Source organism: Panthera leo, chromosome D4 (genome assembly GCF_018350215.1).
Source record: "Panthera leo isolate Ple1 chromosome D4, P.leo_Ple1_pat1.1, whole genome shotgun sequence".
Classification (NCBI taxonomy): Eukaryota; Metazoa; Chordata; class Mammalia; order Carnivora; family Felidae; genus Panthera; species Panthera leo.
The window spans coordinates 93,500,723-93,526,302 of record NC_056691.1 but is presented as its reverse complement, the minus strand read 5'-3'; the positions used below and the strand labels follow the sequence as shown (position 1 = coordinate 93,526,302).

The window sequence follows — 25,580 nt, the reverse complement described above, 5'->3', positions numbered from 1 at the left end:
ATGACCTGAGCTGAAAAACCAAGAGCCAGAAGCTTGACCGACTGAGCCACCCAGGCGCCACGATCAACAGCATTTTCAATGAAAATTTAGTTTTAGTCAAAATAATACTTAGTTTATAGCCACGTGGCCATTGCCTTGAGGCCATCGTCTGCTGTCTCGCCCGGCACCAAACCCAGAGACATCCCAGAGAAGATCACTGGGAGCATAAAAATAATACTTAGTTTATAGCCACGTGGCCATTGCCTTGAGGCCGTCGTCTGCTGTCTCGCCCGGCACCAAACCCAGAGACATCCCAGAGAAGATCACTGGGAGCATAGTCATCTCTCTGCTCATCTGCATTTCTCAACAGCATAGCCATTCTGTTCTTTCAGTTTTAGATTATTGAGTTCCTAACCCATCCCCAGTTTATCTGTCCTTCATTCATCTGTCTGTCGTCGGCCATCCATCTGTCCACCTGTACATCTATCCATCACCCGTCTTCTGTCTGTCTCCCTCCTCACCACTCAGTTCCCAGTGTGGTTCCCATGCCGGTCAAGCTAGTTGTCACCATTTCTATTACTATGACGTGGTGCTTATTCAGGGCTCAGTCACACCACATTGCATAGTACGGCTGTATTTCCTTCCTTGGAGTTAATAATTGTTGCAATTGCCATTTTCTGTTTCCTGGGGGTCATTAGTTGGTGCCCAGACACTGCTCTGGAGCATCAGCCTCCTGTCAGCTTGCTCGCCATCTCTGGTGGCCTCTGCTTCACCGTGTGTGGGAGCCACCCCCTCCAGGTCTCCCGGCGCCTCTGGGCTCTGCCCGTGATGTTGTCTTGGAGTTTCCCTTAACTGTTATCCTGGGAACTTCTTGGTCTCTCTTCTGCATTCAACTCCATTTCCTGGATTCCATTCCTTCCTCTTTCTTGACATACTCCTGATTTGGGTAGCGTTCATACTCTAGACACTTCCTTAAGAGAAGACATCTGGGAAGTAAAAGTTTTAAGATTCTGTGTAGCAGAAAATGTCCCTGATGACAGTCTGGGTGTGGAATCCAACATGGAAGTAATTTTCCCTGAGAATTTCTAAGGGGGTGCTGCCATTGTCTTTCTAGCTTCCAGTGTCGCTGTTGAGATGCCCAATCCCACTTTATTTGTGAGGTCTGTTTCCCCTCTGGAAGCCGTGGGGGGAGTCTTTTCATTTCGGTCCTCGAAGGGACTTGGTGTGCCTTGGTGGCAGTGTGTTCATCCACTGGGCTGGGTGGGCCCCAGCAGGCCCTTCCGAATTTGGAAATCGTGAACTTCAGCTCTGGGGCGTGTTTTATGTTCTCCCACTCCGTCCTCTCTTCCAGGAGCTCCTGACGATCAGAAGCCAGGTCTTCCCTCTCCCTCATTTTCCATCCCTGCCTTTTTGTTCTACTTTCTAGATGGTTTTTCTCAGATGGATCTTCTAATTGCTCTATTCTGCTAAAGTATTTCTAATGTCTGAGTGCTTTCTTCATAGTTTTCTCTCCTTCTTCCGCTAGTGGAATACCGAATTTCTCTGAGAATATTCATGCAGGTGTTTCCTGGCTTCCTTAGCTTTTCTGTTTGTACTGGCTTGTGTCGCACACTGGGCCCAGTGTGTGAGGTTGTCTGTGTGCTCCAGGCCACATCGGCAGCACTGCTAAGTGTATTCCATTGTCTGCCACGCTTTGCTTACCCCGCTCCTCCTGTTGATGGGCACTCGGGTTAATTTTTGGCTTGGGAAACAGCTATAACTGTTCTTGTACAAATCTTTTTGTGCATGTATGTTCTTTTCTCTTGGGCAAATACCTAGGAGTGGAGCTACCTGGTCATGGGGGACGTTGTGCCGTTTTACACCCCCCACCAACGCTGTTTGAAGTTCAGGCTCCCACATTTTTGCCAACCCTTGGTATTAACCTCATTTTGAATTGTTCTAAAGGGCGTGTGGGGGCATCTGGTGATCTCCCTGGGGCCTAATGAGGTCACGTGCTCGCTGGCCCTTTGTGTATCTCATTTTATAAAGTAGTGTTTACATTCTTATCCATGTTTAACTGGTGGTTTGTCTTTTGTTATTGATTCAGGGGAATTATTTATATAATCTGAATACAAGTCTTTTGTCAGATAATATTTCGTAGTAATTCTGTCTCTCAATCTTTGACTTTTTGTTTTCTCAATGGTATTTTTTATGAATAGTTTTTAATTTTTGTGAGGCGTGATTTTCCATTTTTTATGGTTACTGCTTCCGGTCTGCTGGGCTTCTGAGAGTTCTTGTCTATCCTAAGGTCACAAAGGCATTTTGCCTTCTTCTAGAAGCTCTGTGACTCCAGCTTGTGCATTCAGGTCTGTGAACCACCTGACACGTCTTGTGCCGGTCAAGGCTCTGTTCTCCTCATGTGGTCATCCAGCTGAGCCAGCACCTTTGGTTGTAGACTGTCCCTCCCCCGTGGCTGCTGTGTCCCCCACCAGAGCCCGTGGGCTCTGTCGTGTCTGTCCTTCCCGACACCACTGCCACAGCTTTATGGTAAATCTTGACATCAGACGCTGCAAATTCCTGAGTTCTGTTTTTTTCAAAATTGTTTTTGGCCCTTCTAGGTCCTTTGCTTTTCCATATAAATTTTTAGAATCAGCTAAGTATTTTATGGGATTTTTTTCCTGTTGTAAATGTTTTCTTTTAAATTTCACTTTCAAGGTGTTTGTTGCCAGTATATAGAAATACAACTGATATTTGTAAATTGATGCTCTGTATCTTATAGCCGTGCTAAATTCACTTGTTCTAATGACTTTTTTATTTTTATTTTTGCATTTCCTATATACACAGTTATATCTTCTGAGAATAGAGCCAGTTTTTGTCTTTCTTTCCAAAATACGTATATGTCTTTTGTTTCTTCTTCTTGCCTTGTTGCACCGGTTAGACTTTCCAGTACAGTGCCGAGTGGAAGTGGGGCACACGTCTTGTCCTGTCGCCCGTGGGAGGGGGAGCATTCATTGCCGTCATCGAGTGTCACCTCGGCCGTGGTGTCTATGGTGCCCTGTGTCAGATGGAGGAAGCGCCCTTCTTTTCTTAGTTTGCTGAGTGCGTATCGTGGATGGTTGTTATTGTGTTTCTGTCGAGACGATCGTGTAATTTTTCTCCTTTATTCTGTTAATGTGGTGAATTGCATTGATCCTTAAATAAAGACTGATGTCTTCTGAGGGTAGACCTCTTGGCCCATGACGTGTTGCCCACTGCTGGACTCCCTTTGAATCTGTGTGAGGTTGGGCTGCACGTGGGTGTGCTTGCTGGCTTCAGAGTGGAGTTGGGAAGTGCCTCTTCCTCTCCTATTCTCTGGGAAGTTTTATGTGAAATTTGTGTTACTCTTCCTTATACGTTCAGTAGCACTCACTAGTAAAACCATCTGGACATACAGTCTTCTTTGTGAAGATTTAAAAAGGAAAGGTTCGGTCATATTGATGGGTGTAGTACAATTCAGATTCTCTTGTCAGTTTGGCACACTATGTCGTTCTAGGAATATGTCCATTTTATCTGAATTTTCCTACTTAGGCACGAGGTTCACACCTACTTCTCACTTTTGTAACTGAAGCATCTCTGCAGATGCGCCCTTTCTCACTCCTGACACCCCCTCCCTGCCTTTCCTTTTCTCGCAGGAGGGGCCGGGAGTTGGTCCTTTCCGAGCACCATTTGTTAGCTTTGTTGGTCCGCTCTACTGAGTCTTTTGTTTTTCTGCCTCATCAATTTCTGCTCTTACCTTTATTATTTCCGTAATTTGACTTGTTTGATTTAAACTGTTCTTTTTTTCCTAAGTTAGGGGTTGTAGATGTTGTGTTGTGACCTCAGGACGGAGAGACCAGCCCTCCTGGGCTGCACCAGAGCACCCTCTGTCCAGACGTTTCCGCCCATCCCCTTCTCTTTCTGGACTCCTGCCGGATCCCACACATGCTCTAGGCTCCCGTACGTCTGTTCTAAGGAGCGGTCTCCATGTCCGTTCTGGGGTGTCCTGGGACTCAGTGAGGATTTTCTTGTGCCCTCTCCATGCTTCATGGGTCTCCAGTGAGCCTGGTCTGCTGCTTAACCTGCTGAGTGAGGTCTTTATCTCAGACACTGTATTTTCCACTTGTAAGGTGGTGGTTGGCTCTATCCTATAGTTTCCAGTTCTGTGCCAAATTATCAATCTTGTCTTCAATTTCTTGAAAATTTTTTAGCCTGATACCTGAATATTTAATTTTTTTGTGGTGATATTAAATTTTGTTTTAATTGTGTTAAAATAAGCATGCGGGGCGCCTGCATGGCTCAGTCGGCTAAGCGTCCGACTTCAGCTCAGGTCACGATCTCGCGGTCCGTGGGTTCAAGCCCCACGTCGGGCTCTGTGCTGACAGCTCAGAGCCTGGAGCCTGCTTCAGAGTCTGTGTCTCCCTCTCTGACCCTCCCCTGCTTGTTCTCTCTCTCTCTTTCTCAAAAATGAATACACATTAAAAAAAATTAAATATGCATGCCATAAAATTTCCCACTATAAATATTTTTGAATGTGAAATTTAGCTGCATGAAGTACATTCACGATATTGTGCAACCATCACTACTCAGCTCTGGACCGTTTCCATCTTCCCAAACTGAACCTCTGTCCCTGTTACACCGTAGCCTGCCCCCACACCCCCCAACCCCAGTCCCCAGCCTCCGCTCTCTGTATCTGTGATCTTGACCCCTCCAGGTCCCTCATGTGAGGAGAGACCTTGTCCTTCTGTGTCTGCCTTCATTCACTTAGCGCAGGGTCCTCAAGTTCATCCATGTGTTAGAATTTTCTTCCTTAAGGCCAAGCAACATCCCTTGTACGTGCATGCCACACTTTGCTTACTCCCTCACCCATCACACACGTAGGCTGCTTGCCGCTTTTGGCCCCTGGGACTCTAATCATGGTGGTTGTAGAGCCTGCGTTGTGTCTGCTTCACAACTGCTGAGGCTCTGAGAGACATCCCGGTAATGGCCGCAGCCCCTCTTTGGGGCCATGTCTTTGAGGCAGGCACTGAGGAGGAGGAGGTAGATGGGGATGACTGTCTCTGGGTCCTTTTGCCAGCACACGGCAGGTGCTGTTCCTGGCAACAGTGCTTACTTCTGCTCTGTGCTCCTGCTTGGCGTAGAGGCTGTGCCCAGGTTGGCATCATCCGGGCCCTGACGGAGTGTGGCATCCCTGTGGACATGGTTGGAGGGACGTCCATCGGGGCCTTCATGGGCGCCCTATACTCCGAGGAACGGAACTACAGCCAGATACGGATCCGGGCCAAGCAGTGGGCTGAGGTGAGGGGCCTCTGCCCTCCCTGGAGCTCAGCACCAGGTCCCTGTGGTGCTGTGGGGGGCGGGAGGGCATTGGGACCTTTGGCCCCTGATCACGCTCTGCAAGGCTCTGGCCTCAGATTGGGGTTTACAGGGTGGTGAGGGAATGGGGAGCACAAAAGAGATAAGGACATCAGTGTTGGGAGGTTTGGCTCTGGTTGGTGCCTGGTCTTCATTTATAAAGGTGACTGAGGACAGCATGGAGAGGTCAGCACCACCGGAAGGAAAGTGCCCACCCTACAGGACCACATGGGAGCACCCATGCCTGCGAGGCAGCGGAGAGGAGCAAGGGGAAGGCTGAGGCCAGAGCCTTTATGGGGTTTCTGTGGGAAAGGCAGGGGAGGGCAGGGTAAACAGCTTCGGATGGGCTTTTGGAATAATTCCAGTGGGCTTGCCGTGTAGGGGCCGTCCCCAGTTGTCTGGTGCCTGGGCCTGGGTTGGTTCAGGCGGAGGATTATTGACCTGGTGTGAGAGCGTGACATAGAAAGGGGGCCGGGGGGTGTGGGCTCTGGATCGCTCGGTTTGCAGGAGAGACGCTCCCAGCGGGCGAGGCTTCTGCTGTCTCTGAGGATTGGCTAGCCCTGCGAGGGGACAGCCTCTCCCCGGGTCTGTAAGACCCCACATGCCAGGGCATCAGGAAGATAGAAAATAAGAAAAAAGTGCTAATAGCTGGCCGGGTGATGGTGCAGGCCAACAAAGCCCGCACTGTAAGTGAGCCCGCTGCAGCAGCTCCCGTGGGCAGACTGGAGCCTGGTGGGGAGGCCAACTCACCCCTGTCCTGAAGGTACAGATGCCGTTTGCCCTTGTCACAGTTCCGCTTGCTTTCCTTGGGGCGGGACGGAGCCCTGGCTGAAACCATGAGTGGGGTCAAAAGTGTTAAGTTCTCCTTTTAAAAAAGAAAAGAAAATTGTTCACCTTCTATGGCAGAAGGTGTCAGAGAAGGCTATCTGCCCCATCCATGTGGGCCCAACTCTGTTCCAGAGACCCCTCTTTCCCTGAAATGAGCCACCCCAGATGCCCCTCAGTGGGCCACTCCAAGGAGAGGTCCAAGAGCAAACACAGCTCGTCACTAAGGATGGCCTCTGAGAACAGTGGGTGTAGGCACAGTGTGCTTCAGCCTCAGCTGAGGGTCTGCTCACAGGCCAGGAGGACACCTCCCTTCCCCACCTCTGCTGGCCCAGTGCAGGTGTGGGACTGGCCAGGGAGCTTTGGGCTTGATGCCCCCGTTGTCCTCAGTGAGCAATGGGCTGTGGGACTCTGCACGGCAGGGCAGAATGGATCCCATCCAGGACGGCCTCTGTCCTCCCTGTCTGCGTGGGCCCTTGGCCTCCTGCCGTGCCGAGGGGATGTGATTGTGGGGGCCGCCAGGCTTGACTCTGCAGGCTCTCTGGTGCTAGGCAGGGGCTTCTTCAGGAGTGAGGCCTTGCTAACCAGGGAGGACCCTGGGGTGTCCTGTGCTTCTGGGTCCCTTTCCTCTAGGAGCACACGTGTTCCCTCTGTTTGAACAGAGTCTCCACTCTGTTCATCTCAGTGTGAACACACTGGGGGGCAGCTCCCCCTCAGCTGGGGGCCCACCCCTTGTGTGGCCTCTGTTTTAGGCTTTTCCATCTGTTTCTGTCCACACAGAGGCAGGGAGGACCTTTCCTCTCTATCCCTGACTCTTAAGAAGGTAGATAACCTTGAACCCAGGCATTCTTGGGGCAAGGCCAGTGCTGCCTGGTCAGTCACGTGTCCTCCTCGCAGGTCTAAGAGGCCCACGTCCTCACTGAGGAAGGATGAGCTTCAGTCCCACAAGAGAGGGAGGGTGGGGGGCCTTCATAAGAGAGAGGACCCTCAACAGGGCCCTGTTTCCGGGACCCTGTTGTAGGGCCTGCCATGCTGGAATGTGAGGGTCAACCCTGAGCGTTCTGGGGCAGGGCGGCTCCCCCTCCTGGAGAAATCTTGACGGGTCAGGTGTTATTGCCTTTGGGGACCTCAGGGGGTAGTGGTCCCTGCCACTCACCTGCCAGTGTGGGTCCCGGATGGAGCTCCGTCCTCAGCTCGGCCTCCTGAGCAGGCGTCAGCAGGCACCCTCACAGGACCTCAAGGCCCTGCTGCTCAGGCCCTGGAATTCTCTCCTCCTGGGGGACTCCTCAGGACCCTTCCCAGACACCCTTGTTCTGTTTGCAGGAAGCACAGACGTGTGCTGTGTCCCTGCTCCCTTTTCTGGATTTGGGCTCCTGGCTGGGTCCTGTGGGATCACCTTGCCACCCACGCCAGCACGTGGGGGCGGGGTGTGAGCCCCTCATCCTCTGCAGGGGTCTCACGTGTGCCCCATCCACTCAGGACATGACGTCGATGGTGAAGACTGTGCTGGACCTGACCTACCCCATCACCTCCATGTTCTCGGGGGCCGGCTTTAATAGCAGCATCTGTAGCGTCTTCAAGGACCGGCAGATCGAGGTGCCCCCCAAAGCAGGGACCACCCTGGGGTGCCTCAGCTGGAGCCTACAGCCAGCCTGAGCCTGACTTGTGTCTGGGTGCTTGGCGTCCTCCTCATCCCCTCAAGCCCCTGGGCCTACAGGGTCAGGGAGCTGGCCGTCGGGGAGGATGTCCTAAGTCCTGCCCCCCACCTTGCAGGACCTGTGGATCCCCTACTTTACCATCACCACAGACATCACAGCCTCTGCTATGCGGGTCCACACGGACGGTGAGCACCTCCTCCTTGGGTGCCCCTTGATACGGGCTCAGGCGTGCACAGGGCACAGCCCCCCACTCAGGGCAGAGTGGTCAGGGGAGGGACATTGAAAGAGCACCTCCAGGGGGGGCGGGTTGCAGGTAGAGAGCGTGGCAGCTCCTTGAACTGGACGAAGCACCAAGATGACCTGGAGGAGGCAAAACACTCAGGGAGATCTGAACACAGAGGCGATCCTGCTGTGAGCATGAAGGAAATGGGGAGGGACCATAACCAAGAGCCTAAAAACACTGAGAAGTCCAAACTGGACACAGAAAGGTGGAGAAAACTTTGTGAACTGGGAGCAGAGAGGAGTGAGGTGAAGGGCCTGCTTGGGCCGTGGGGTGTAATGAAGGGCACATGCAGGGCATGTGTTTTTATGAGTTCGAGTCGGGAGGTAGTGGTAGACTGCTTGGGCCGGGGACCATGAGAAGGCTGATGCACGGGTGGCAGCTGAGGGCCCTTTTCCTGGGCAGAGCGGTTTGTGAGCTGATTGCATGTGTCTCTCTGGAGGTGAGTGGGACGACGTGGCTCACACAGTGGAACGTGGAAAGACTGCAGAGCCAGCCTGGCCTCCCTCGTGGAGGAGAAAGAACAGGAGGGGTGTCTGTCTTCAGGCCTGCGGCCATCCGCCAGAGCCAGACGTGCAGACTTCGGGACCCAAACGCTAGCAGGGCTCTGAGCTGAGGGTCCAGGGCAGGAACCCACCGTGGGCAGTGCGAGGCTCCCCTCCCACAGGCCCTGGTGACCTCTCCCCCAGCCCCCCGACTCTCCCTCCCCCAGGCTCCCTGTGGAGGTACGTGCGTGCCAGCATGTCTCTGTCAGGCTACTTGCCTCCCCTCTGCGACCCCAAAGACGGACACCTGCTGATGGACGGGGGCTACATCAACAACCTCCCAGGTGCTGCAGTGGGTGGGGAGGGGCTGCCCCCACCCCTGCCTCAGCCCCCTCCACTCCCGGGAAGGCCAGTGGCACGTTTTCCTCAGTGTTCCCTGGAGCAGGGGGTGGGGGGTCAGAGGTGCTCCCGGAGCCCGGAGAACAGGTCCAGGCACACACACACAGACGCACGCCCTCGTGCACACATGCTCGGGCACTGTGTGCTCCCAGCATATGGCCCTGTTTGTCGGCTCAGCAGCACTCAGAACAAGGGCCAAGTAGAGGAGCTGAGAGCAATTATGTCCCATCTGTGCCCACAGTCAGAACTAACAGCCAGAAAGTGCCAGGTCTGTTGTGGGTGAGGCCCCTCCCCTGGGCACACCTGTCACCTGTTGGACAGTTCTGTGCACTAGGCTGCCTCTCTACAGGCCCAAGGGGAGACCCTCTGGCTCCCAGTGCTGTGCAGGCTCTCTCCCCGTCCCTCCCAAGCCCTGTTCCCACCCGGGGCTCTATGTGCCTGTCCTGGGTGGTGACCAAGGCTGTCTTCTCCCCAGCGGATGTGGCCAGGTCTATGGGGGCAAAGGTGGTGATTGCCATTGATGTGGGCAGCCAGGATGAGACGGACCTCACCAACTATGGCGACGCGCTGTCTGGGTGGTGGCTGCTGTGGAAGCGCTGGAACCCCTTGGCCACAAAAGTCAAGGTGGGGGGCATAGCTCTGCACAGTGCCCAGGTCATCAGGTGCTCCTCTGTAGCTTCCCTTGAAGTCTCTCCATGCTCTCATACCACTGACCCCAAGATGGGCCGTGTGCTGCTGCCCAAATGCCTCCCGTGGGCGGGGGGAGGGTTGTAGTGCATTCCAGGCCCCGAGGCCAGCGGAGCTTGCTCACTGTCCTTGCCAAGGATCCTGCCTGGACCAGCTCTGGGGAAAGGGGACACGGGCCCAGAGGCTCCACATGCTGTCAGGATACATCTCCAGGACCCCTGGCTGGGCACCTGCCCTCCCAGGCCTAGCAGGGATGTGTCTCCCCTTGGGGAGGGGAGGGAGAGGGTCAGGGCACAAGACCCAGGCAGCTGTGCCCACATGGGGCCATGTGGGGACCGGAGAGCCTTGCTCAGGTGCTCTGATGGCAGCAGGTGTTGAACATGGCGGAGATCCAGACACGCCTGGCCTATGTGTGCTGCGTCCGGCAGCTGGAGATGGTGAAGAACAGCGAGTACTGTGAGTACCTGCGCCCCCCCATCGACAGCTACGGTACTCTGGACTTTGGCAAGTTCAACGAGATTTGCGTGAGTGCAGCTGGGGTGCGGAGGGTCGGCGGGGTCCAGTGTCTGCCTGCCCCCTCCCCAGCCTCCCTGCCCTCACTTCTGAGAGCTTAGAAGTGGGGGCTCCTGGTGTGTGTGTGCAGGAAGTGGGGTATCAGCACGGGCGGACAGTGTTTGACATCTGGGGTCGAAGTGGTGTGCTGGAAAAGATGCTACAGGACCGGCAGGGAACGAGCAAGATGAAGGCGTGTGATGTGAGTGCCAGAGCTCGCACCCTCCTTCCCTTCCTGCCTCAGTGGGCCCGAGAGGCGCAGAACTCCCTGCACTCTGCAGGACCGTGGCACACCCCCTCAGCGGCTCAGGGGCCAGAAGACAGGGCAGGGGTGTGACCCCGTGGGGGTGAACTCTTGGCCTCTGCCTCAGCATCCCCTCTTTTTGCCCCACTCTGGCTCTCTACTCTTCTGGTACTCACGGTTGAAGGGGATGGGGGCTTGCTTAGGCCCCTGCTCATCTTCTGTGCCCCTGCCCCAACTCCAGGGATTAACTTGGGCATCTTAGCAAGCTAGGGCCATAGAGGGTCACAGAGATGTCTCTTCCACCTCGGCCCTCCAGGTCCTCACCTGCCCCAATGCCTCCTTCACGGACCTTGCTGAGATTGTGTCACGCATTGAGCCTGCCAAAGTAGCCACAGTGGACGGTGAGTTGGACGCCCAACACATGCACAGCTGCAGGTGGGGGTGGCAACATCTCTTTCTGACCCTTGGTGTGCCCAGCAAGCCACCCTGGTCACCAGGCTCCCTCTAGCAGCCCCTGGACCTGATGAGTGGCAGGTAGGGACTTGTGCCACCGTGGCATGGCCCCTGCCCTTGAGAGGGGACCAACACGGCCCTCCCTTCTGCCCAGATGAATCTGACTACCAGACCGAGTATGAGGAGGAGCTGCCAGATGGCTCCAAGGACACGTATGCTGACTTCCAGAGCGCCCCGGCCCACTTGGGCTCCGACTCGGTGAGCTGCCTAGACCTGCCTGTGGTGCCCCTCAGCTGAGGCAGCTCCGAGGGCTCCAAGCAGGCCAGCTGCTCGCTCCCTGCTGCCCTGCAGCACAGAGCACAGAGACCTGACCCTGGGTCAGCCCTTTGGGCTCACCCCCACCCGCACGGTGTGCGGTTTGATTGTAGGAGGACGAACCCTCACTTCGGCATCGGTACCCCAGTCTGGCTTCCCCAAACTGCCCTGCTGTTGACACGCTGACGAAGATGGGTAGAGCCCCTCACTCTGATGCGCCCTAGAGTCTGCCTCTGCTGTGGGCCTTTCTCAGAGACAGGGCTCCTAGAGCTCCTGGGGGCTCTTCCCCACCGGGCTGGGGCCCAGCGCCCTGTGCGCCATGGGTCCAGCTTCATCTGTGCCGGACCCAACCTGTATGTGTTTGGGGCGGGGGGGACGGACGGGGGGTGGCGGGGGCAGGTCTCTGGCTTCTGTGTACCGGCAGCTGCTGGTGGAGCACTCGGTCCTGGCACCCCTGCACACACAGCAGTCCTAGGGGCTCCTCGAGGCCTCTGAGAGATGTTGGAGCCCCTGAAGCATCAGGGCCTGATGTGTCAATAAAGGTAGATCTGATTGTGCGTGGACACGTCCGTTTGCCAACGTCCCCGTGGCACGATGCGCCTGACCGGAGCCAGAGAGCAGCCTCCGGCTGCACCACTGATCTGCCGTGAGGGCCACGTCCCCGAGGCCAGGTTGGGTGTGAAGTCGTCATGTAGGGACCCCAGGCACCCCTCTGCTGGGGCTTGAGACCGCAGGGCAACAACTAGCCAGGCAGGCAGGGCGCCCAGGGTCTGGCGTGGAGCCAGGGTGCCCCCGAACCAAGAATGAGCCCCCTCCAGATCTCTCCCGCGGGCGTCTTCCCACGCAGTACACGAGCCGCGCTCCGAGGTTGTACGCCGCCCACACTTTCTCAGATCGTTAAACGGCGCCCGGGAGTCCTTTTGTAGGAAAGGAGAGAGCGCTCTGGCGCTGTCACTTTGGGGTCCGCAACCCGTGCAGGCCTGTGAGGGGCACCGAGAACCCTGACCCGAGGGCCCAGGACCTTGCAGCCGGGTGACCGCTGGCCTCAGTTTCTCCGCACCACGTCCCAACCCCGCCCCCTCCCCCGGCACGGTGGGCGGAGCCACCTCCCCGGTCCCCTCCTGACGACCCGGCCAGGCCCCGACGTCACGGGCAGCCGCCCCCAGGCCTGACGTCGCGGTGGGCGGAGCCCCTGGCCTCGCCCCGTCCGTGACGTTGCGGTGGGCGGAGCCCCCGCCCCCGGCCCCTGCCGCGCTCTCCCGGTGCGGCGGGACTCGCGGAGGGCCCAGCGCGGGCCATGCGGGGCTCGAGCCCGAGTCCCGGCGTGGCGCGGCTACCCCGGCGGAGGCGGCGGGCGCGGGGCGCGCTCTGAGGCCGGGGGATGCGCCGCCGCCGCCGCGACCATGGGCGCCGCCGCCTCCCGGAGGAGGGCGCTGAGGAGCGAGGCCATGTCCTCGGTGGCGGCCAAAGTGCGGTGAGTGCGGCGGGGCCGGCCGCCGGGGCTCAGCGCCCGCCCCCGGCCCCCTCCCCCGTGGCGGGGCTTCTCGCCGAGTCTCCCTCCCCCGCTCCCACCCCCACCTTGTGCGGCTCCCCTCCCGGAGACAGCTGCGGCTGAGATGCCCGACCTCACGACCCCCCCCCCCACCCCCCCACCCCCACCCCCAACACACACACAGTGACAGGGGCTGGACAGAAAGCAGGCCAGGGCCCCGGCCACGTTGCACTGGGACCCAAGGCCCCCGGAACTGCGACCTGCTAGCCCTGGGCTTTCTGGGGTGGGAGGGCACTGTCTGCCATGGGTGACCCCGGCCCCTCCCTTACCGGTGCCCAAGGTCTGGGTGGGGGTGGGGACCCCAGGCTCCCATCCGAGCAGAGTCCAGAGTGGTCTGTGTGCACTGACAGCGCACCCCGCTGTCCACCCTTCAGAGCAGCCCGAGCATTTGGCGAGTACCTGTCCCAGAGTCACCCTGAGAATCGGAACGGTGCAGGTAGGGGCATTCGAAGAGGTACCGGGGCGGGGTCGGTTCGCAGCCCCACCGCACCCCCACGACCTAGGGATGCTGTCCCCTGCTCCAGCAGCCCAGGCCTGGCCGGCAGGCTGTGGAGACTGTGGGGTGTGAGCGGGCAGCAGCTGCTCTGCTGGGCTGGCTTCCTCACGCCCCCTGCCCTCCCTGGCCCAGAGCCCCAGAAAGAGCTTGGAGTCACTCATCACCATGGCACCCACCCAGCCTGGGCCGTTGGCATGGCAACAGGCCTCCTGGCACCCCCAGGGCTGGCACCGCTGTCTCTGGGGGCCAGCTGGTGGGGGGGAGGGGAGAAATTGGCACTGGGCACACGAGTGCAGTGGCAGGCTGGGAGGTGGCCTGTTTATTCCTGTCCACCCCCCACCGTCACCCACAGGTAGTCTAGCCTGTCGCCCCCACGCACGCACACCCAGGGCTCAGGGCCCAGGTAGGAGGAGGGTGGGAGCCTCTAAGAGGAGTGCGCAGCTTGCAAACACCTTTTCTGGAGATACCAGGGGCTTAGGATGTGGTCACTGGGGCTGGGGGGCAGCCTCTGCCCGCCCCCCCATCTGAGCCAGGCATTCGCTGGGTGTTCTTTGCCCTCACGGCACCAGGAGAAGGGGGGGCAGGGCCAGGAGGGCTTCAGTTCACCTGCTGCCTCTCTCCCAGACCACCTGCTGGCTGATGCCTACTCTGGCCACGACGGGTCCCCCGAGATGCAGCCAGCCCCCCAGAACAAGCGCCGCCTCTCCCTCGTCTCCAATGGCCGCTATGAGGGCAGTCTCTCAGAGGAGGTCATCGGTGGAAAACCGACCGCTGAGGGCCCCCAGCCCCGCGTGTACACCATTTCCGGGGAGCCTGCCCTGCTGCCCAGTCCCGAGGCAGAGGCCATCGAGCTGGCTGTGGTGAAGGGGCGGCGGCAGCGGGAGCGGCACCTCCACCACCACAGCCAGCCCCTGCGTGCCAGCCCAGGGGGCAGCCGCGAGGACGTCAGCAGGCCCTGCCAGAGCTGGGCAGGCAGCCGCCAGGGCTCCAAGGAATGTCCCGGGTGCGCCCAGCTGGCCCCTGGTCCCAGCCCTTCCCCTCGGGCCTTTGGGCTGGACCAGCCACCTCTGCCTGAGGCCACCAGCCGCCGCAAGAAGCTGGAGAGGATGTACAGTGTCGATCGTGTGTCTGGTGAGGGGGCTCGTTGAGGAATGGGCAGGCTGTGGGGCAGGGTGGTAAGCTGAGCCTTGGACAGGTGGAGGGTGCCCAGGTCGTGGCATGTAGGTAGCCTCCTGCTGCTATCTCCCACGCCACATGTCAGGCCTCTTAGTTGGTTTTGGCCCTGCCAGCACCAAATCAATCAAGGAGTGCTTCCCAGAGGAGGGGGGCAGGGGGCAGGAGAATCTTAAAGATTGAGCAGGCAGAAAACATGGCTTACTTAGAAGATGGGTCTGCCTTTGGGAAATCCTGGGAAATAGTCCCTGCCCTGGGTCCCAGCAAATGGAGTTCTCGTTCACCCCAGGAAGCACATGTCTATCTGGGGCCTGGCCAGCCGTTGGGAGCCTCCCAAGGGTTGTTGAGCTGTGTGGGTGGCTGGTGAGCCCTGAAGGCCTACTATGTCTAGAAGAGGCCTCTCTGGGACGCTTGAGCAGCCCCATGCCTCTTGAATCTGAGGTCACTTCCTAAGAAGCAGAGTCCTTACTAGCTGAGCACCCACATCGTCCCAGGACACCCCCTGGGCTTCCAAGTCAACAACCTGCTTGGGCATCAGGGCACAGGCCTGGGGTGTGGGCAGTTCAGCTCCATGACCTCACACTCCTCTGATGAACACAGCTCAGGGGCTGGGGTGGGGGTCAGGGCAACTCTCAGGGGGGTAGAGCAAACTTTTATCCACCTTGTCCAGGAGCTGGAGGGGGCAGCCCTCAGCAAGACCATCTCCATGCTGCCTGAGGGCTCCGCCTCACTCTCCTGGCAGGGTCCAAGGGAGTGGAGTGTGCAGGCTGCAGACAAAGGGGGGCTGCAACCATTGTCCCTGCCCTGCTTCTCTCCGAAGGGGAACAAAGTGAACCCTTTTCTCTGGGCACCCTGGACACAGGCTGTGCTTTCAAAGGACCGCTCTTCAACTGTAGGCCACCAAAGGGAGAGCTAAGCAAAGACAAACTGTCACGAAGCCGCTGAGCTGTCTTGGCCTGAACAGCTAAGCGGGCACATGTTGCCTTACGGCCTGTGCCAGCCTCCGCCCACCTGGGAGAGGGTTAGGGGACCCTGGTGCCTTTCCTCCACTGGCTTTGGCAGAAGCATTGCCTTCCCTGGCAGAAGGGGGTAAAGGCTTTAGGAACTCCCAGGCCACCCTAGCCACTTCTTTTGTCTTCCAGATGACGTCCCCATCCGTACCTGGTTCCCCAAGGAAAACCTCTTCAGCTTCCAGACAGCAACCACAACTATGCAAGCGTGAGTTGTGTACCTGATACGTGCCCGCTGTGAGGGGTGGTGCTCAGGAACTACTGCCAGACCCTCTCCTGCCCTCTGGGCCCACCTGGGTGGCTATTTCTGAGCGACCCCACATGCCCATGTCCCACCAGGTCTGCCAGAGGTGACATCAGTCTCAAGGAAGGCAGCGCTGGCCGCTCTTCCCGCCCCCCCCCCCCCAACTCCCACCCTCCACTGCCCCTCCCATGCCCCCTCCCTTCCCACTCCTCCCTTGCCCACTGCCCTGCCCTCTGTCTCCTAGCCCTCCCCTGTCCCTCATGGTCCTCTGCGGACCCGGCCCAGGGCTGAGGCTGATGTAGTCACCACTCGGGCGGTTCTTCCAGGCCACGGCCCCATCTCAGCTTCCCAAACAGCAGCTTACTTGCGTATTCTGTATGAGCCTCAAGGGATCACAAGTCAGGAGTCCCCTGCGGGGGCCTGCTCTTCTCTACCTGTGACACATATCTGGGTTTGTTTTCTGATATAGCGTTCCTTCCCGGGAGCACCCTTTGCTGCAGTGTCCCCCACACTGAGGAAGCTTCCGCCCCTCGTGCTACCCTGGGGAACCCACCACTGCCCTCAGGCTGGCTGGGGACTGCCATCTTTGCTGCCAGGCCCAGGCCCAGCAGAAACAGGCCTCTGTGCGAGCCCAACCACGTTACAGCACTTGGTGGCACGGGCCAGTGACCTCAGTGTCCACTGCCCTTTCATGGGCTTACCACAGCACTGCTAGTGCCTTGCTAGTGCCTGGAGTGCCTGTGAGGGACCCCTGGAGTCCATGACAAGAAGGGAAACGACTGGGAATTTACAAGCTGAGGGGGTCGTGGCTTACTATGTCTTCTTTCTTACGCTGCCCCTTCCCGCCGCACCTCCAGCATCTCGTAAGTACTCTGCGGGACCCTGAGCCTAAGGGCATGGTGGTTGTCCCTGGGGGACCCCCCCACCCCCCACCCCCAAATAAGTTTGGACAGGCCAGGGACCTGGGCCTTGACTGTGAGGGAGTGCTGTGTCCCAGCACCAAGGCCACAGCAGGACCTGCCAAGAGCCGGGCCGAGGACAGGGTGAGGCAGGCCAGGACCCTTCTGCCCGGCCCTGCGCTCTGGATGCCCCTCCAGGCCCTGTGCTCACGCTTCTGTCCCCACGTCTCGGTCCCTCCTACCTACCTGCGGCCAAGGGCAGTGCTGACTCGTGGTGGTTTCCCAGGGTGTTCAGGGGCTACGCGGAGAGGAAGCGCCGGAAACGGGAGAATGATTCCGCGTCTGTAATCCAGAGGTAGGGCCTGCCAGCCACTCGCCACCAGAGTCCGTCTCTTGTCTGTGCTGGTCTGGCCTGGGCCCACTGGGCCCTCGCAGACCTGATGGGGGAAGGGCGGTGGCGACCACTGGCCTGGCCCTGCTCTGGGGACGCTGCAGGCAGGAGAGGTCATGTGACCTGGGCCCCCCCAGGCCTGTGTTTTGGTGTGTTTTGGGGGTACATTGCCAGTTGAACTGCAGCCAGCTAGCCCACCCGTGTCTCTTTCTGGCCCTTGAACCCCAGAGCTGTGGGGTCAGCAGCAAAGCTTACGCTCCCCATGCCCCACCTCAGAGACGTGACCAGAAACCTTGTCCATCTTGGACACTGGACCCCGGCAGGGCACCGATTTGGGGGCAAAGACCTGTCTCTGAGGTGGCCCAGGGACAGAAGGGCAGGGGAGGGAGTGTCTGCAGGCCCCAAACCTACCTGGGGTCGGTGCGGACAGTTGTGCTTCCCTGGCCTGAGAGCACAGGAAGCAGGAGCCCTTGACCACCTGGAAGAGGGGGGCTGATAGGGTCCAGAGTATGCCTGGGCCCAAAGAGGGAATGTAACGGTGGGCAGTGGAGGTGGGTGACTGGATGCTGGGGAGCCACCAAGGGAGTGGTCCTGCATGGGGGGGGGGGGGGGGGGGGGGACGGGGACGAGGGGGGTGACCGCAAGAGAAGGCGTGATCATTGTGCCTTTGTCCTGGCAGCAAAGGGGAGCCCTGGAAAGGTGTCAGCAGGACAGGGACTGGGTGGACGGTGGGTGAGTGGGAGAGCGTAGGGGCGCCAGGAGGGCATTTATCACCTAAAGGGGCGAAGGCAGGCCATGTCAGGTCCGGCTGCTGGGGGAAGAGTGGCGAGCAGGAAGCATGGGGGATCCGTACGCCTCCCACCCCCCTTTCGCGGTCCTCACCAGCCACCCGTGTTTCTTCCCCAGGAACTTCCGCAAACACCTGCGCATGGTCGGCAGCCGGAGGGTGAAGGCCCAGAGTAAGACCCTGGGCGGGAGGGCGAGGGGGTGGCGCTGCTCTTGGCCGGCTGGGGCTTCGCAGGCTGCTCGCTGCACCGGAAAGACCCAAGTTCCCAGATCCCCATTCCAACCCCGCGGCCTTCTTCCTACCGCCCCAGGCCCGCCAAGAAACCCTTGACTCTGGCCCCGCCCCTAGTCCTGCTGAGGACTCCCTGACTCAGGCTCCGCCTCAGGTGCAGCACGCAACCCCACCTCAGAACGCCTGGCTCTGCCCCTAGCCCCCCCTCCTGGCTCAGACCTCGCCCCGGGACCGTTCGCCCCGCCCCAGGCTCCGCCCCCAGCCCCTCCCCCAGGACACCTGGCTCAGGCCCTGCCCCTAGCCCCCGGCTCAGAACCTCTCGTTCTGGCCTCGCCCAGGCTCCGCCCCCACCTCCGCCCCAGAACACTTGGCTCCAGCTCCGCCCCCCGCCCCCCCAGCGGAACCGATGGCTTTGCCCAGGCTCCGCCCCTAACCCCGCCTCAGAAGCTCTGGCTCTGGCCCCGCCCCGCCCCAGGTCCCACACCCCACTCTTGTCCCCTCGCCCCAGTTGGCGTCATTAGGCGCCACCCCTAGTCTTGCCCCACCTGACTCTGTTCCGGGTGGCCCAACTGATGTCCTCCGACCTCCCCGGCGTCGGGAGCTCGAGGACTCTCACCCTGGCTTTCCCAAGTCTGCAGTCCCTTGTGTCTGGAGTCCCCCCAGGCTGTGCCCCTCCCGCCCCCGCCCCCCGCCCGCTGACGTGGCTTTGCTCTCACTGCAGCGTTCGCCGAGCGGCGCGAGCGGAGCTTCAGCCGGTCCTGGAGCGACCCCACCCCCATGAAAGCCGACACTTCCCACGACTCCCGAGACAGTAGGTGCCCGGCGCGGGCCGGCCCACCTGCCTCAGAGGTTCCCCTAGTCCCCCAGTCCCCGCGCTCCGCAGGGCGGGCCTCCTGCACTGGCAGCTAGGCTTCCGCGCTTCTGCTCTCTGAGCCTCAGTTTACCCATCTGTGAGGCGGGGGCGCCTGGCACCTCCGACCTCGTGGGCAGGGTTAACTAACGGCTACGGCAGTGCTGGGCGGGGGTGCGTGTGTGCTTCACCGACTCTAGAGGTCTGAGAGGCTGCACTGCCCTGGCTGGAGCTGACCCTTGCACGGAGGTCAACAGCGCAGCAGCTCTGGTGGCAGCGGCCAGTCCCGCCAGGCTGGTGGTGGCCAGTGTTGGTCTCTGTCACCCACCCTGGGTTTCTCGCCGGCCTGGAGGGCCCTCCAGGACCATTTATCGCGGGTTCTGTCTGCTACCCGTGTCTGTGGACCACGGCTGGGGCTGGAGGTGGTCCACAGTCCTGGTGACCCATCCTGCCCCTCAGGTAGTGACCTGCAGAGCTCACACTGCACCCTGGGCGAGGCCTTTGAGGATCTGGACTGGGAGACCGAGAAGGGCTTGGAGGCGGTGGCCTGTGACACAGAGGGCTTTGTGCCCCCCAAGGTCATGGTGAGGTCGGGCCGTCTTTATGCTATTCCTATTCCAGCCTGTCCTGGGCTGGAGGGGGGAGGTCCCTTTTCCTCCAGGAGCCCAATGGCTCTGCCTGGAGATGATGCGGCCACTACAGGCTGCCTAGCAGTGGGGGACAACCTCATGGGGCCTCCCACTGCCCGTTGGCTCCAAGGTGGCTGGGCCCTGAGCAGCTCCCCGTGCTGTCTCCAGCTCATCTCCTCCAAGGTGCCCAAAGCCGAGTACATCCCGACTATCATCCGCAGAGATGACCCGTCCATCATCCCCATCCTCTATGTGAGTGACCCTCCCCCGGCCCCTGGTTCTGGGTTGGACTGCTGCCCAAGAGGGACTCTGAGAGTGTGGCCCGTGTCTGTTTCAGGACCACGAGCATGCGACTTTTGAGGACATCCTGGGTATGTGTCCTCCAATCCCCTGTCTTCTGATCCTGGGTCTGGGGGCTTACCTATGGGCCATGGGGGGCATTGGAGGGCTGTGCTCACCCTCCTCCCTCCATAGAGGAAATAGAGAAAAAGCTGAACATCTATCACAAAGGGGCCAAGATCTGGAAGATGCTGATTTTCTGCCAGGTAGGACTCAGTCCCTTTCTGCTGTGGGGGTCGGGGGTATTGAGAATGCAGGCTTCGTGCAGACGTGTGTCCGTGCGTGCACGTATGGGGACGGTGGATGGACGCCCTGTGTATGCCCCACGCGGCCAATTGCAGTTTCTTACAGGGTGGCCCAGGACACCTGTACCTGCTCAAGAACAAGGTGGCCACCTTTGCCAAAGTAGAGAAGGAGGAGGACATGATCCAGTGAGTGGGCAGGGCTGCACGCGGGGGCTGGGCAGAGGGGCTGGAGGCAACGTCCACCCACACAGCCCATCCCCACAGACCCTCTCTGTGATGCTCCTTCTCTGGAGCCCTGCCCTGGCCTCTGGCCTGCCCCTCCTTGCACCTGGGGGCCTGGGCTGGAGACCACCTGTGACCCACCCCCTCCCCCACCAGCTTCTGGAAGCGCTTGAGCCGCCTGATGAGCAAAGTGAACCCAGAGCCGAACGTCGTCCACATCATGGGCTGCTACATTCTGGGAAACCCGAATGGGGAGAAGGTACAGGAACCCCCAAGCCCTGCTCCAGTTTTCTGGAGACCCCAGATCCAGTAAAAGACTTGACAGAACCTCCCACTTTTTCTTCTGTTCCCTTTCTCTCTTCCTTAACCCCCCAGAACCACCTATGCATGAGCCCCTGTCAGTGGTAGAGAATTCCTGCTTCCCCCCAACACCGTTCACCACCCCCCTTCCCCTACCCTGAGCTCATGGCCCTGCCCCGCTCTTGCAGCTGTTCCAGAACCTCAGGACCCTCATGACCCCTTACAGGGTCACCTTTGAGTCTCCCCTGGAGCTGTCGGCCCAAGGTGAGTTTCGCAGGCTGGCTCCCGGCCTGAGGGGCGGGGTCCAGGAAGTAGAGGCCTGAGACCTAGCCACCCTCTCCTTTGGCCCCAGGGAAGCAGATGATAGAGACCTACTTTGACTTCCGGCTGTACCGCCTGTGGAAGAGCCGCCAGCACTCGAAGCTGCTGGACTTTGAGGATGTCCTGTGAGGGCCACGGCCACCGCCTGGCTGCTTCCTTGGACCGGTGGCTGGGGCTGGGCCACGTGCTGTGGGCCGCCCAGGACCACGCGGTCCCAGTCTTCACAGCCGCTTCAGGGCACCCTCAGATGTCGCTCAGGTTCCCGCCCACGGGTCTGGTCCTCACTGCACCACAGGCCAGAGGTCACAGCCCCCGGGGCCCCGGGACGAGCCTCACCCCATGTGGCCAGGGGTTGCTCAGCGGCCAGGCGCTGACAGGGCCTAGGCCTCGTGCAGAGGGTGCAGCACTGGGGTGGCTCCTCTTAGCGGGTTCATAGAAATAAGTGCAATTTTCACACCCCCAAAACAATTCAAAGGGAAGCAGCATTACTAGTTGAATAGTTAAGTGCTATGTTACCAGTTACGGTGTAGACAACCTAGCCCAGTGTGTGTTCAGGACCTTGTCTGCCCCCAGCCCCCCAGCCCTGCCGTATTTGATCACCAGCACCAGGGTGGCCCGTCCGTGGGGGCGGTGTCGCCTGGCTGCCCGGCCCGGCTCCGGCCTTGGCCGAGTCCCTGATGGTCTTTGCTTGTTCCCTCTTGCCACCCACTGCTTACTCTGACCTCAGCCGTACTGGCCTAGCAGGGGTGCCTGGGAAGCCGCGGGGCAGGGGGGAGGTGACACACCTCCCTTCTCTCAGGAGGCTCTGGGTTGAGCCGGGCCCTGCCTGCTCCCCGTCCTCCGGCACCCGCCTGGCCCTCTGATGCCGCGGTGCGTTCAGCTTTTGCCAGCCTTGGTCTGGAGGCTTTTCCCAGCACAAAGGGTTTGGCAGGGGCAAGTGGGGCTGGGCCCCGCTGGGTGAGAACCCCGCCGCACACTGCAGTGGGTGCCTGGACCCCGCAGCAGCGCTGAGCAGACGGTGGACTCTGGGCTGTGGCCTTGCTGGGGCCCAGTGGGGCCGGCTCTTGTATATAGCTGGGGCTCAGGGGCAGGACCCCTTTGCAGAGCCTGGGTCTGAGGACACCTGGCTGTGCCCTCAGCTAAGGGAGGGGGTAGGGGCATGTGCTGGGCTCTGAATGATGTACGATATCCCTTAGAGTGACCATTAAACCTGACCCTCTGCTGCGGCCACCGCCTGGGCCTCCTCTGTCAGCCCTGTCCCTTACCTCCCTGGGCCCAGGAGCTTCTGGGTCTGCTGGTCCAAGGTTGCTGCTGTGGTGGCTGCCCGCACACCTCTGCCTGGACTGACAGGGCTGGGTGGGGCCGCTAGACCTCCTTGCCAAGGGCACACTCCAGAAGAGGGTCTGGCAGCCAGAGGAGGGGGAGAATGGAGAAAAGCAGGTTCCTGAGATGGCCGCTGGGGGGGCAGGGGCTGTGCTCCTGGAAAAGGTTTGAGAAGGATCAGGAGGTGCAAACAGAGACACTCCTGTGCCCTGCCTCCTCTGTCACTACCCCCAGGCACTGGGCGGAGGGCCACCCATCCTCCTCAGGCCACACTCTGCGTGTGGTCAGCAGTGTGGCTGCAGCAGGATGCCCAAGAAGTGACCACGGGACCAGCTGGCCAGTCTTCTTCTCTGTCATCCCCAGATGTGCCTAATGCTGCTTTCCCCCCAGTGGCAAAGCTGCTGCTGGACATAGCCAGGCTATGGCTATGGCCAGCCTGGCTGCCTGGTGGCTCCTGGTCCTGTGGCCCAGGGATGGAGCGGCAGGTGCCGGCTGGGTGTGTCCACACCAGCAAGGGCTGGAGGGGACAGGAGGCCACCGGCGGACGGCATGGGCAGAGGCTGGGAGGCTTGCGGCCCGGGATGTTGAGAACCTGGGGCCAAGCGGCGCTTCCTGGGGTGGGCGTGCCAGCTCTGGGGGCACACAGCCCTGGAGCCTCCAGGCGCGTGCACGGTCTCCCACGCGGGGCTGTGGAGGGCAGCAGAGGTGTCGGCACCAACGTGGACGGACACACTGTAGGTGCGTAGACTAGATTCCAGATGCCTGTCCACACGCTCTCACGTACTGGGTCGCTGACTACAAAGTCACGGGTCACTCGGGAGTCCTTTGTGCTCTCGGTTCCTGAGCCGTGGCGCGTCTCCCCTACTCCTCACACCTGGAGTCCACGTGGTGCTGCCAGAATCGCTCTCCGTGGGCTTTGCCCTCCGTGTGCAGGCCGTGAGGCTGGCTGTCCCCCGACGACCCACCTGCCTGCCCGCCGTGTGCGCAGAAGGCACGTCTGCTGTGCCGCTGCGGCCCTCGTCCGAGACCAGCCGGAAGCTTTGTCACGGGCCCCTGCCCCTCCCCTGGCCCCTGCCGGGGCCCTGCATCTGCAGGTCCGGGCTGCTCCCACAGGTTGTCCTCCCCACACGCTTCTTAGGGACGGCTGTGGTGGGGAAGGCAGGGACGTCTGCCGGCAGGAGGCTCGCGGCCTTGCACCTGGCTCCCGAGGTTCTGTTCCTCGCCTGTGGCCACTGAGAAGCACGGAGGGAAGGATGTCAGATGGGGGAGGTGCCCAGTACAACGCGGACAAGCGTTTTAGGGAAGCACAAGCAGGGAAGGTGGTAGCAGACGTGGGGCTGAGGCCGTGCTGGCTGACCCACCTGCCCCAGCAGCTGGAGGCAATGATGGAACTTAGATCCTTGCCATGTAGGAAGTTCTTCCCTAAATTAGAAAAAAAAAATTTTTTTTAACATTTATTCATTTTTGAGAGACAGAGTGTGAGCAGGGGAGGGGCAGAGAGAGAGGGAGAGGCAGAATCTGAAGCAGGCTCCAGGCTGTGAGCTGTCAGCACAGAGCCCGACGCGGGACTCAAACCCACGAACCGCGAGACCATGACCTGAGCCCAAGTCGGATGCTTAACCGACTGAGCTACCCAGGTGCCCCGACCTGTAAGAAGTTTTTAAGTATTAATAAGAAAAGGACAGGGGCTCTTGATTTCAGCTCAGGTCACAGTCTCACAGTGCATGGGTTCGAGCCCTGCATGGGGCTTTGCGCTGACAATTCAGAGCCTGCTTGGGATTCTGTCTCTCCCCCTCTCTCTGCCACTCCCCCGTGCATTCTGTCTCTCTAAAAGAATAAATAAACTTTATGGGGCGCCTGGGTGGCTCAGTCGGTTGAGCGTCCGACTTCAGCTCAGGTCATGATCTCGTGGACCGTGAGTCCGAGCCCCGTGTCGGGCTCTGTGCTGACAGCTCAAAGCCTGGAGCCTGCTTCGGATTCTGTGTCTCCCTCTCTCTCTGACCCTCCCCTGCTTGTGCTCTGTCTGTCTGTCTCTCTCTCTCTCTCAAAATAAATAAACATTAAAATAAATAAAGCGAGTAGGTAAGTGAATGCTGATGGTGACACATACACTTTCATAACTACTCAGAAGGCCAGGCCTGAACACCCGTGTCTCCAATCAGGATGGGCAGAGTCGTCCCAGCCTGCCCCGTGTCCCCCACACTGCCCTGTCTGGAGCTCACTCACAAGGTGTGGGTGGCCCAGCCTGCATGTCCAGGCTAGCCCCCACAATCCCGAATGGCTATCCTTTGGCACTCCTCAGCCCCAGACGAGGGCCCTGGAGGACAGAGCTGGGGCATGGTCAGCCAACAGGGTGGGTGGGGGAGAGTGTCTCCAGTCACAGCGAGGTGTGATCCTCCTCATCTAGAGAGATGGTGTAACTACAGGCTGTGAAGGAAGGTGTGGCCGCTCACTCCTGGCAGAGGAGAGAGGACCTGACACCTGCCCCTGCAAATGGCAGGGCGGGCCAGGCAGCCTCCGTCCTCACTCCTCTGCCGCAACATAGGGGGCACATCTGCCTCATCCAGAACCTTCCAATGCTCCCTCACCCGTAGAAGGAAACTCATTTCGCACCACCATTTGCCCCCTGCTTCCAGAAGGGACACTTTGTGCCCACAGCTCCTTTTACTAAGTCTGTGCACCCTAGAGAATAGATTGGTGCTTGCATTTCCCATTGAGCGGTCTCCGGAAACCAGGGTCGGGGGAGATTGTCAGCCACTGTGGGAAGTGCCCCCACTGGTCCCACCCCATGCAGCTGTCAGCCAGACAGGGTCAGGGTCTGTCTGCAAGCTGAAGGAAGACAGCCACGCAGGCTGGATATGCCGGACACACTGGCCTGGTGCAGGAGGAGCTTGCCACAGGGCCAGGAAAAGGGACCCAGAGAGGAGCCTGGAGGCAAGGGTATAGAAAGCACCGGGAAACCACCTGGAAAGGTGTTTATGAGGCCCTAGCCCTGCACCCAGGCCCATGTAGAATGAACCGTAACCCGTGCCTGAGCAGCAGACTGGCCCGCTCCCAGACTGGAGGCACAGCAAAGCCAAACAGACGACATAGTGAAAGAAAAGGGGATGACCTGGGACTAGAGCCACCGAGGCCACAGCTAAAACCCCAGCATTGTCCACAGGATGGGGGCCAGACCCCAGGCTCACAGACTAGTATTCAAAATATCACAAACCAGAACTGGTTGCCACCTGGAGAGCCATGGAAATATTGGCCAGCAGGGAAAAGGCCCCAGCACTTAGCAACACTGAGCAGCACTTTGGCACCGTCCTAAACAGAAATCACCAAGACAAAGCACAAAAG

The 25,580-nt window shown here is 59.6% G+C and overlaps 2 protein-coding genes across 14 annotated transcripts in view; both read left to right on the top strand.

Moving 5' to 3' along the window:
• PNPLA7 (patatin like phospholipase domain containing 7) overlaps positions 1 to 11,593 on the top strand; it is a 63,029-nt gene extending 51,436 nt beyond the window's left edge. For 4 of the 5 annotated variants that reach the window (XM_042912004.1, XM_042912005.1, XM_042912003.1 and 1 more), the window contains 10 exons: positions 5,115 to 5,271; positions 7,633 to 7,749; positions 7,927 to 7,996; positions 8,804 to 8,920; positions 9,451 to 9,599; positions 10,034 to 10,186; positions 10,306 to 10,416; positions 10,775 to 10,859; positions 11,066 to 11,169; positions 11,340 to 11,593. In XM_042912004.1, coding sequence (XP_042767938.1) covers positions 5,115 to 5,271; positions 7,633 to 7,749; positions 7,927 to 7,996; positions 8,804 to 8,920; positions 9,451 to 9,599; positions 10,034 to 10,186; positions 10,306 to 10,416; positions 10,775 to 10,859; positions 11,066 to 11,169; positions 11,340 to 11,450 — 1,174 coding nt within the window. In that variant the 3' untranslated portion in view covers positions 11,451 to 11,593. The remainder of the gene's footprint in view (positions 1 to 5,114; positions 5,272 to 7,632; positions 7,750 to 7,926; positions 7,997 to 8,803; positions 8,921 to 9,450; positions 9,600 to 10,033; positions 10,187 to 10,305; positions 10,417 to 10,774; positions 10,860 to 11,065; positions 11,170 to 11,339) is intronic. The other variant, XM_042912006.1, reaches the window with a different exon arrangement.
• An 887-nt stretch (positions 11,594 to 12,480) lies between these two features.
• NSMF (NMDA receptor synaptonuclear signaling and neuronal migration factor) lies at positions 12,481 to 22,141 on the top strand. 9 transcript variants are annotated; one of them, XM_042913287.1, is made up of 16 exons: positions 12,483 to 12,700; positions 13,153 to 13,214; positions 13,899 to 14,405; positions 15,590 to 15,665; positions 16,559 to 16,564; positions 16,887 to 16,955; positions 17,898 to 17,950; positions 18,731 to 18,820; positions 19,319 to 19,443; positions 19,657 to 19,740; positions 19,826 to 19,859; positions 19,963 to 20,033; positions 20,179 to 20,258; positions 20,451 to 20,553; positions 20,783 to 20,858; positions 20,947 to 22,141. In XM_042913287.1, the coding sequence occupies exons 1-16, from the start codon at positions 12,630 to 12,632 to the stop codon at positions 21,042 to 21,044; spliced, it is 1,605 nt and encodes a 534-aa protein (XP_042769221.1). In that variant the 5' UTR covers positions 12,483 to 12,629; the 3' UTR covers positions 21,045 to 22,141. The 9 variants fall into 9 exon arrangements, with proteins under 9 accessions (XP_042769223.1, XP_042769225.1, XP_042769226.1 ...); XM_042913285.1 differs by having other exon boundaries at positions 16,863 to 16,955; XM_042913289.1 differs by lacking the exon at positions 18,731 to 18,820 and having other exon boundaries at positions 12,481 to 12,700; positions 16,863 to 16,955.
• Positions 22,142 to 25,580: the final 3,439 nt, after the last annotated feature.

Bases quoted from the DNA above. Each gene is read 5' to 3' on its own strand.
- NSMF (XM_042913285.1), top strand. From the start codon at position 12,630: ATGGGCGCCGCCGCCTCCCGGAGGAGGGCGCTGAGGAGCGAGGCCATG. The intron at 16,956-17,897 runs GTAGGGCCTGCC...TTTCTTCCCCAG, and splicing joins TCCGCGTCTGTAATCCAGAG to GAACTTCCGCAAACACCTGC. The intron at 17,951-18,730 runs GTAAGACCCTGG...CTCTCACTGCAG, and splicing joins CCGGAGGGTGAAGGCCCAGA to CGTTCGCCGAGCGGCGCGAG.